This window comes from Mauremys reevesii, linkage group 7 (assembly GCF_016161935.1).
Source record: "Mauremys reevesii isolate NIE-2019 linkage group 7, ASM1616193v1, whole genome shotgun sequence".
NCBI classification, from domain to species: Eukaryota; Metazoa; Chordata; order Testudines; family Geoemydidae; genus Mauremys; species Mauremys reevesii.
The window spans coordinates 56230468-56240124 of NC_052629.1; the positions used below are offsets into that span (position 1 = coordinate 56230468).

At 38.9% G+C, this 9657-nt stretch overlaps 1 protein-coding gene across 4 annotated transcripts in view; it reads left to right on the top strand.

Moving 5' to 3' along the window:
- Positions 1 to 6490, top strand: part of DYDC1 (DPY30 domain containing 1) — a 16591-nt gene extending 10101 nt beyond the window's left edge. For all 4 annotated transcript variants that reach the window (XM_039481375.1, XM_039481377.1, XM_039481376.1 and 1 more), the window contains 3 exons: positions 3056 to 3154; positions 4240 to 4341; positions 5910 to 6490. In XM_039481375.1, the coding sequence (XP_039337309.1) occupies positions 3056 to 3154; positions 4240 to 4341; positions 5910 to 5975 (267 nt within the window). In that variant the 3' untranslated portion in view covers positions 5976 to 6490. The remainder of the gene's footprint in view (positions 1 to 3055; positions 3155 to 4239; positions 4342 to 5909) is intronic.
- The last annotated feature ends 3167 nt before the right edge of the window (positions 6491 to 9657 follow it).

The following is a 9657-nucleotide window of genomic DNA, read 5'->3' on the forward strand; positions in this document are numbered from 1 at the left end:
AGAAAGAGCGAGATCAAAACGATGTAATAAGAGAATTTGTACATGCCCTCTGCTTTTCAGGGCAGCTGCTAAGCCTTGCTGAGATCCTTTGGAGGACTTTGTATGAAATTTCTGTCCAGCAGAAAAATCTTTGCCAAATTCAATCAATATGACCAAGAAATATCTGGAGGAGAATAATGATGCTCTGACCAACAAAATTAAAGGGAGGTTGACTGGAAATATAGTTAGTTCTTTGATTTTTGATGAATCGCCTGATGTTCTCGACCAGCTAATCCTCATGATTTTGTTTTCATTTTTCATTTTGTTTTGGAGAAGCCTGCACTCATTTTGGCAGATCTGGAGTTTGTAAAGTCAGCAGTCAAACAGTTGCAGCTGGTGTCAGTAAAACTTTAACGAATATGCACTTATCTGGAAGGATTTGAGCTACAGTGAATTCTGACTCAGCTTCTTACTGCGTGAAGTTAACACAAGATGTAAAGCTGAATGAAAAACCTAAATTGCTTTGTTTGTCTTGCCCAGCTCACCTGCTGCACATTGCTGTCTCTCATGCAACAGGGGTTCCCAAAATGGCTGATTAAAAAAATTCTGTAATAGATGCTGGTGCAGTTTTCAAGCATTCAAATAAAAAAAAAAGTATGATGTTTGCAAAGAGATCGCACTTGAATGCAGCATTTCAGTTCCAGTTGTACTGACAAGATGGTTTAGTCTGTATTTGGCTGCACAGAGAGTCCAGAAGGCAATAGGTGTATTAATGCAACTTTTAGATCACAAAGAGTTCAACAGTGGAAAAGCCAAAAAGCTGAAATCTCAAGCAGCTATATAAGAAATTAGGCAAAGCCTTTGTAAAAAACTCAAATTCCTGATTGAAACACTTCAGCCGCTACATGAAGCACAGAAGAAATTGAAATCCAGTTCTTTAACAGCTGTCTAATACAGAGGTGTCTGGCATTCTGGTTAACAATATCTCTGCAGAACTTTCTCAAAAAAGCACATCTGGGGAGATTCCAGAAAAAAAACAAATTTTTTCATGTCTGCGTTGCCAGTCACTGTGCAGGAGGACCACCTTGTGAAAGCTTTCAAAAGTTTTTACGAAGAGCTGTCAAAGAAGTGGGAAGCTCGCAATACGTCCCCTGATGTTCGCAATGTGTCCCCTGCAGCTTTTCAGGGAGAATCATCATTCTGGAAAGTCATTGTGCTGTTTGACCCTCATAGTAAAAGTGTGGCCTCAGCTGATAAATGTAAAGAGTATGCTTGTATAATCTCCCTTTTTGTGGCTTCTAATGAAGAAAATACAAAACTGGAAAGTGTCTATATGGCAGTGCCTTCCACAGACAACCACTCCATCACTCTTCTTGAATTCTGGAAAATCCACCACACTGACTGTCCAACTTTGAGCCATGCTGTCTCTTGCATCCTCAGTGTCCCACCTGGCTCAGCTGATGAGGAGAGAGTATTTTTGAAATTCAGCTACATCCAAGACTGTAGGAAAATGGGCCTGGGAAAAGACTGCTTAAAAAAATTGCTGCGAGCCTACACTACTCAGGACTTTTGGAAATTACACTGAAGGACCCCATAATGGGTGTTTATAAGTATTTTAAAATATTGGGCCCAATTATTAAATGTAAATACTTATAGTCTAATAGTTCTAAGTCTACAACAGTAAACTGCTTATTCAAATGAAAAGCTTTATTTGGGGATTAGCGATATATTGTTTTCCTGAACTCAGAGATGGCATTGTGTTTTGAGTTCTGTTTTAGTTCTGCAGCAAAGCACATTGAATTCTGTTCACGAAAGCATTAATCTGTTGAATGCTTTTCCCCCCGTCCTTCTGTCCACCAAAATAAATCCCAATATTTACCCAGAAAAATTAGTAAAAGTTTTTGCACTGATTTTCAGCTTTTTTTGTTGTTATAGTAATAAACACTGATACATGCCCAGGAAAAAATAAATAAAATAAAAACTGGAAATGATGGGCCATAAAGATGGGACAGATTGTTTAGCATAAGTAGTTAACACAAACTTCAAGGGACCATTCAAGGTGAAGTGGGGAGAAAACAAACATTGTAATAAGTGGGTGATCATTGTAATAAGCCATAAATCTAGTGTCTCTATTCAGTCCATGATTTTTAGTGTCTAGTTATGAATTTAAGCTCCCTTGAAATATGTTAACTACTTATGCTAAACAATCTGTTCCATCTTGTATTTACACCTCTGCCCCGATACAACGCGGTCCTTGGGAGCCAAAAATCCCTACCGCATTATAGGTGAAACCCCGTTATATCAGGGTAGCGGTAGCAGGGCTCCAGCAGTGATTTAAAGAGCCCAAGGCTCCGGCCGCGGGGAGCCCCAGGCCCTTTAAATCGCCACCTGAGCCCTGCTGCTGGAGCCCCGGGGTGGCGGCGGCAGGGCTCCGATGGTGATTTAAAGGGCCCGGGGCTCCCCGCAGCAGCTGGAGCCCTGGGCCCTTTAAATCGCCGGCTGAGCCCCGCTGCCGCAGCCCCGGGGTAGCAGTGGCAGGGCTCCAGTGGTGATTTAAAGAGCCCCGGGCTCCGGCCACTGCGGGGAGCCCGGGCCCTTTAAATCACCAGCCAAGCCCCGATGCTGCAGCTCCAGGGTAGTGGTGGCAGGGCTCCAGCAGTGATTTATAGGGCCCGGGGCCGGTGATTTAAAGGGTCCGGGGCTCCTCACAGCAGCCGCAGCCCCGGGCCTTTTAAAGCGCGACCCGAGTCACACTGCCCGAGCCCCGGGGTTACCACACTATATGCAAACCCATGTTATATCAGGTCACGTTATGTCGGGGTAGAGGTGTAGTTGTAACACTGCGAGTAGTTCCCAGACCTGAAGAAGAGGTGTGCAAGCTCGAAAGCTTGTCTCTTTCACCAACAGAAGTTGGTCCAATAAAAGATATTACGTCACCCATCTTGTCTCTTGAAAAAAAGTACATATATAAAACCTCTGCTTTGCAAACTTTAACACCAACATAGGTCAGCCTACTGTAGTTCGCCTTTTTTTCTTAATTTGTCCATGTTATATTGCTTCCATAAAATGACTGCAGGCTCAGCTGGAACGAGAACATGAGGAGGCTCAGCTGGAACTAGAAAGGGTAGAGAAAGAGAAAGCAGAAGAGCTGTCCTTGCAGCAAAAAGCTGAAGAGGTCTGACAAAGTTCCATTAATAATAATAATAATTAATAATTAGATAATGTCACAGATCACCAACCAGTCTTTCCAAGATCCATGCTTAGATATCAAACATCCTCTCTGATCAGCGCAGGAATTGTGTATGTATGCTTTTAGCCTATGGACATTTGACCAAAATGTCAAAATCTGTGAAAGAACGTTTCTGGAATGCATGTCTAGCCCTGCAGCTTCATTTCAAATTTCCCGAGTTACACACTGGGCTGTACTATCAGTCTCTTCAGCGTATTTTTCATAACCAAGTATAAATGGTTTCAGAGTGCAGCTTAGTATACATTTGTTTGCTTAGTGGTGCTGCAGTCTTCCTTAGTTATGGTTATGACAGTGTTTTTGTTTAAATGGGAACACAAGTGAATAACTTCCCCAGTCGTCCTAGTTGTAAATGCAAACACACTTAGGGTTTGTCTACACTAACAGTTTTGTTGCTTTAGCTATGTTGTAGCTAATGCAGGAAACCTTCCTGCTGTGGATACACTTATGCTAGGATAAAAGTGTTTATACCAATATAGCTAATTCTGGTTTGTGAGGCAAAATAAATTATACTGTCATAAGGGATCTTTCCACTGGTATATCTTTGTCTACATACGGCTTTAAAAAAAAATCACACCCCAACTGACATGGCTATATTGGTAAAACTTTTAAGTATAGACCAGCCTCCAGTATATGGGGTTCATCACAATCTAAAGGAGAATATTTTTCTCAAATCATTTTGTTAAAATATTCACAATGTATCACTCTAAATATCAAACTTTATAAAAGTGAGATAGAGAAAAGGTACTACATGAAAACCTAAAGTTGTTCATACTCTTCTAATAATAACAACTAATATTAGCCCTAACGATAATACATAGACCTTTTCACACTTAATTTATTTATGCCAGGGCTTTGTTACCATAAATCTCTAATCTATGGCATCTGTTTATTTTCATTAGTTTAGTGCATACTAAGGTTCTTTAACATATCTTCTGAGTTCTTAAATACATTTGTGACAAAATTAACAGAATTACTAATAACTCACAGTAAGATTTGTAATTCAATTGTAGGAACCGGGGGATAAATCAAGGACATTAGCTGAGCTTACAGATAAATATGGAGCCCCTAATTTGACCCGAGTTGAGGAGATAGATGAGAGTGGGCAATCTGACGTAAGTACGAAAAAAAAAAAGGCTAAGTAATCCCTGTATAGAGATTTTTCTGTCCCCACTGATGTCTATACAGTTAAGGCTGTGTCAGCACTTCCATTATGGCCTAAAAAAGAGTATTTGGGCCATATTCTCCAGACCTTCTGAAGAGAGCTTGATCCCCAGTGCATGTTAAAGCAGCCTTTGGAATGCTCTCTCTGGTTGTTGGCTGCCAGTGGCCCCCACAGGCCATTCCCACAGCCAAGGATGAGTTGATTATAGGAACTCTCTTGCCCTGCCTCATTTTCCCCCAGCTGTGCCCCTGTTTCAGCAGTTGAGGAAAACGGTGATGGAGCCAATGTGGTAAAGGAAATCCTTAAATTTCAAACTTTGTACATTCAGCGCATTTTCCAAATGAAAGTTTCAATATTCCCAGGGGAGCAGCTACCTCCCTTTGTCTCTGTGATCATATGACTATGATAAGTGCTAATTTAATCAACTGGAGGTGAATCTTGAGAGTAATTAGAGGCTCTTTCTTTTCCCGGTGTGCTAAAGCACACAGTCCTCACAATACTCCTTGAATCTGTCACTATAGGGAAGTGAGAGAACGTGAATCAGATTTTGACTTGTGCAAGACATTGTGGCGTGTATAACAATACCTCTTGGGCCAGCTACTAGAAATGAAATGTATCCAGTTACATAAATCTTGATGGTCAAAAGAATGTGTTAGATCCCACTTTTCAATTCAACATTTTTGAAATAAGTTGTTTTCAAGTAACAGAATATATTTTGTTCTAAATGATTGTGTAACTCAAGATAGTGGTAAAGACTGTTTGTAGTTCCAGTATGCTGTTGCCAGAATTTTTTTTCTTTGAAATTCATTAAGTTGTCTTGCCTATCTTATTTTATTGTCAGTAATGTAATTTCAGCTTTGATTTTACACTGCATGAGGAATTTTTGTTAACATGTTTTGGATGTAATAGCCTGTTATTTTACAAATGTTTTACAGGTGGCTCTTATTTTTAATGTATCTAAGAATACATTTGAAGTCAGGTTTTCACAATTAAGCTCATGTAATCATATGCATGCAATTGCAGGCATATTTGGTGTGTAGTTATTACTGCATTTTCACATGCAAATTGGGTAATGAAATATACAAATAAGTAATAATTATGTGTGTAGCCATTCACCTATGTAATTACCCACTGTTAGGCATATAAATTAGGTTCACAGTTGTATAAGCTTTAGTCTGGTGATGACACATTCTTTTTGCATTCTGGAAAGATATTGTCAGCGAGTTTACATAAAAACGGTGGGACCAGATCAATATTCGTACAGTATTTTATACACTTGCACCCTTTAGTGCCCTTTGTTGGCTTGGGAATCAGAGATATTTGTCTCTATACAGTCTTACTTGTTGATGGTAGAGGGGAATAAAAACTAAAGTGTTATTTCACTGAATAGGGGAATGCATAGTCATGCTGAAGGTTATCTAAACACTGTTTCTGTTTGCTTTGCTTTGTAGCATTTTTTACCAATTTCTGTTAATACTGGTAATTCTTTTCCCTTTTTTTTTTTTTTTTTCCTCTTAGGCTGCACCGAATCTCACGGCTGAATCAGAGGAAGAAAACCCAACTGATATGAAAGTTGATTCCTGAAGTTTAGTGACTTACTGTAATTGTGTATTTAATATATGGAATGAATTTATCAATGATACCTGGGGGTTTGAGAGTTAGATAACAAAATGTTTTAAGGCAGCTAATTTAAGGCAAATATCATAAAAATAAAAATCATTCAAATTCTGGGAAAAACTGATTTGACTTGCTACTGATTACTAATTCATGTAGTGTTCTATGCATCAGGTTGTAAATACTGTACCTAGATTCAATGGAACCAGGAGAGACAATCTCTTCTGAAGCTGATACACTGAATTCCATGTAGTTCACTTTCAGACAAGTATCGCAAAACCTAATATCCTGACTGGCCTTCATGAATATTAAATATTAAAGCTCTGGAAGTAACCTTAGGGATTCATCCTGATGTCATTGTCCAAAAATTCTCCTCTTCTCATTTATTAGATTGGTTACTGCTTCCATCCAGAACTAGTTGCATTTCATTAGTGGAAGAAGTGATTCCTGTATGTACACTGTTTATAATAAAGGTCTTGATCTGAGTTCTCTAGGATCAATGGGGTTATTCATGTATTGAAAATTTTACAGATACTTAAGTGCTTTGCTGTATGTGGGCTGCAGTGCTCAGTACCTTGTAGGACAGAGTCCAAAATGCTTTCAAATGAAAGGTGCTATGTAGAATATTAAATTACAGTTGTTATCTGATTAATTCTTGTGAGTAATGGGCAAACCTCAAAAGGTTTTGAAGTTCACTTCAAATAGGCATCAGATAAACATCATATCTGAAGGTTTCAGAGTAGCAGCTGTGTTAGTCTGTATCTGCAAAAAGAGCAGGAGTACTTGTGGCACCTTAGAGACTAACACATTTATTTGAGCATAAGCTTTTGTGGGCTACAGCCCACTTCTTCAGATGCTGAACTTAGCCTGATTTCCAAAATTTTCTGGTTTTCTCCTGGCCAAAAATTCCACAATTATGGTATTTTTTTTCTATATTTCATTACTTATATTCCCAGTTGAACCGAGCAAGTGCTGATGTGTCCATTTAAAAAACAAACTATAAAACCTTTGCAAAATTCAAATTTGTTTTGAGTTTGAGCTGGATATTTGATTGTTCAAGTTTTATCCAAATGGCTTCTTCTGTTCTTAATCAGATTACTTTTAACAAGGAAATGATGGTGCGTTGTTGCTGATTGTCAAGAGTGTTAACTTGCATGCTCTAAATAGACACTGACTTGTCTGGAAAGGAGACCAGAATGAATTGAGAAACTGGATGCCTCTTGGTTATAAAATAAAAAGGTTTCTTTCCACCTCAGTGTCTTGTAGCAGTACAGATTAGTTGGGCAATCAACATTCGGTTAAGATCAACAATATATAATAAAATACTACTCCATTACAAATTCAGTATATGGTTCCTTTAATTGATATTTTTGTGTTTTGGGATGAAAGAGAGATTTTGGGATAGCTTAGCAGTTTGATAATTAATCTGTGCTAAAGCTCGTTCTAGGATTTCTTCTGCCCTTTATAAGATAGAAAATATGTAGACCCTACAGGCAAAGGTCAGTCATGCAATAAATATTTTCCTGTCCAGTTTGACTTGCTCTGTTCGTATGGTAAAGCTGGCACTGAGCAGAAACCTGTCAAAATGTCGTGATTTAACACTATTGATTCATAATGAAATTCTCCAAGAAAATCTTTGCTCCTTGTGCACTCTCTGCTATTGATTCCTCACTTCAGTGCATTAGTGTCTTTGGTTCCATCTCTTAAAGTCAACAGAAAGATTCACAATGGCTTTGAATCATGCTTTAATTTCATGCTAGAAAGTGGCATGGGGCTGATAGGTTAAATGCATCTTTGCAAAGTGCCAAAAAATGCTGCATTGTAGTAACAAGTAAAAAATATGTAAAATAGCCTTGGATTTCTGTTGGCAAATAAATATTGAAAACCCAGAGCTATACTATTGCCCATGCATGTTGATAGTTTTATGCTGTTTATTGGCATCTGCCTGTTTTAGAGAGAACTTTGCTTTAAAAACACAAAAGTATAGCAACAATAGTCTGGGATGCATTCCTACAAACTTTGATTCATGCAGCTATTCTTAATTATGTAAATAGTCTCATTAAAGTAAATGGGACTATTTGTGTGAATAAGTGTTTAGAGGTTTGGGTTCCAGTGTTGCAGTGCATATATTTATTCTGAATTGATGCATATTTGTCTAATTTTAATGACAGCCGTGTCTCCATATCTTATCCCTTAGTCAGCTTTGAAAATCTCAGCCTTGATATGTAATTAGGAAATTCAACCAAAACACAAGACCGTGGCCCTTAACATGCTAATTAATAATTTCAGCTGTTAATTCCCTATGACACCAATAGAAACACAGTACCTACTTGTTATTTCATTCAGTTCCATTCCAATCACTTGGTTTGAAATAAACTGTTGATCTTGTTACATACACATCCACCAGGGTGCATATTATATCTTGGTCTCACATGGCAATATTTGTAATGTCCATAACAGTCTTGTTACAGTTTTTTTTTTGTTTTGTGTTATAATTGTGGGTTTTCTTTGGATTCTTTCTGCTTAGACCAAATTCTGAATGAGCCCTCTTATTAAGTAGCAGCTTTCTATAGGAAGTGATTTATTTTCCAGTACTACCTGCTTAGAAGTGATTAAGTGGATCAAATAAGGGCCAGATTCTGACACCTTTACACCCTGCAGTTCATGAATACTGCTGCAATAGCTTAGAGGGCTCATAAAGGGTCTCAAATGGCTTCTAGGGGAATTCTGCCCCACCCCCCTTCAGGAATAGAACAGAGCTGACGTTTGTGGCCTTTCATAGAGACATTCCTGTGTGAGGACAGGGGTGAGAAAGGGAGTGGCCACAGCTCAACACTATTCTCGGGTGCAGAGTAGTCTACAGGTGGTCTGGGCAGCGCGTTTGCAAATTACAGAAGGGACCACTCCTGTCCCCAGCCAGTCCTGGAATCCAGGGGTGCAAAGGTGGCTTAAAATCACCTTTGCCCTCTCCTCTTCTTGGCTGTGCGTCCTGTGAGGCCCACGGAGTGGCATTTGTGTTGTGCTTAATACACACGATTTGAGAAATTTTAATCCAATTAAACAGAGGATGAAATTTGACCATTGCTTGAATAAAATGGAAGGCACTGTATTGAGAACTGCAATCAGTAAGTGAAACTTAAGCTGCAGTATGATTTACCCTTAAAATATATTTGTGGGGAAAGGTAGAATTTGGGAGCCGGTGTTAGAAAATGTTGGGGAAAATATACTGCCAAAATATTAACAGAAGAATCATTAACGTGTTCTCTCTTCCTTTCCTCAGAATGCCTGCAGGTTTATTTAGGCTAAAAGGAGACCCCATATAGAGACCATCCAAAGAATGTGCTGATAGTAGTGTGCCCCTCACAGCTGTTGCCATTCCTCCAGAGCTGAAGCAAGTGTAAGGAGGAAAGCAGATATGAAGACCAGAATAAGGTCTAAATGAATTAGTTTAACTAGCCAGACCTCCACAAAAAAAAAAGGAAAAAAAAAAAAAAAGGGAAGCTCAGTCGCACACAGTGTGAAATGCTTACCTTTCAGGAGAAAAGGAATATACAGTTAAATAAGGGGAGAGGAGGCTCATTGTTACTTCTTGTTAAAGGGTGGGAATGCAAAGCTTACCTTTTCCCATAGATCCCTGAGTGCCTGATGCCCT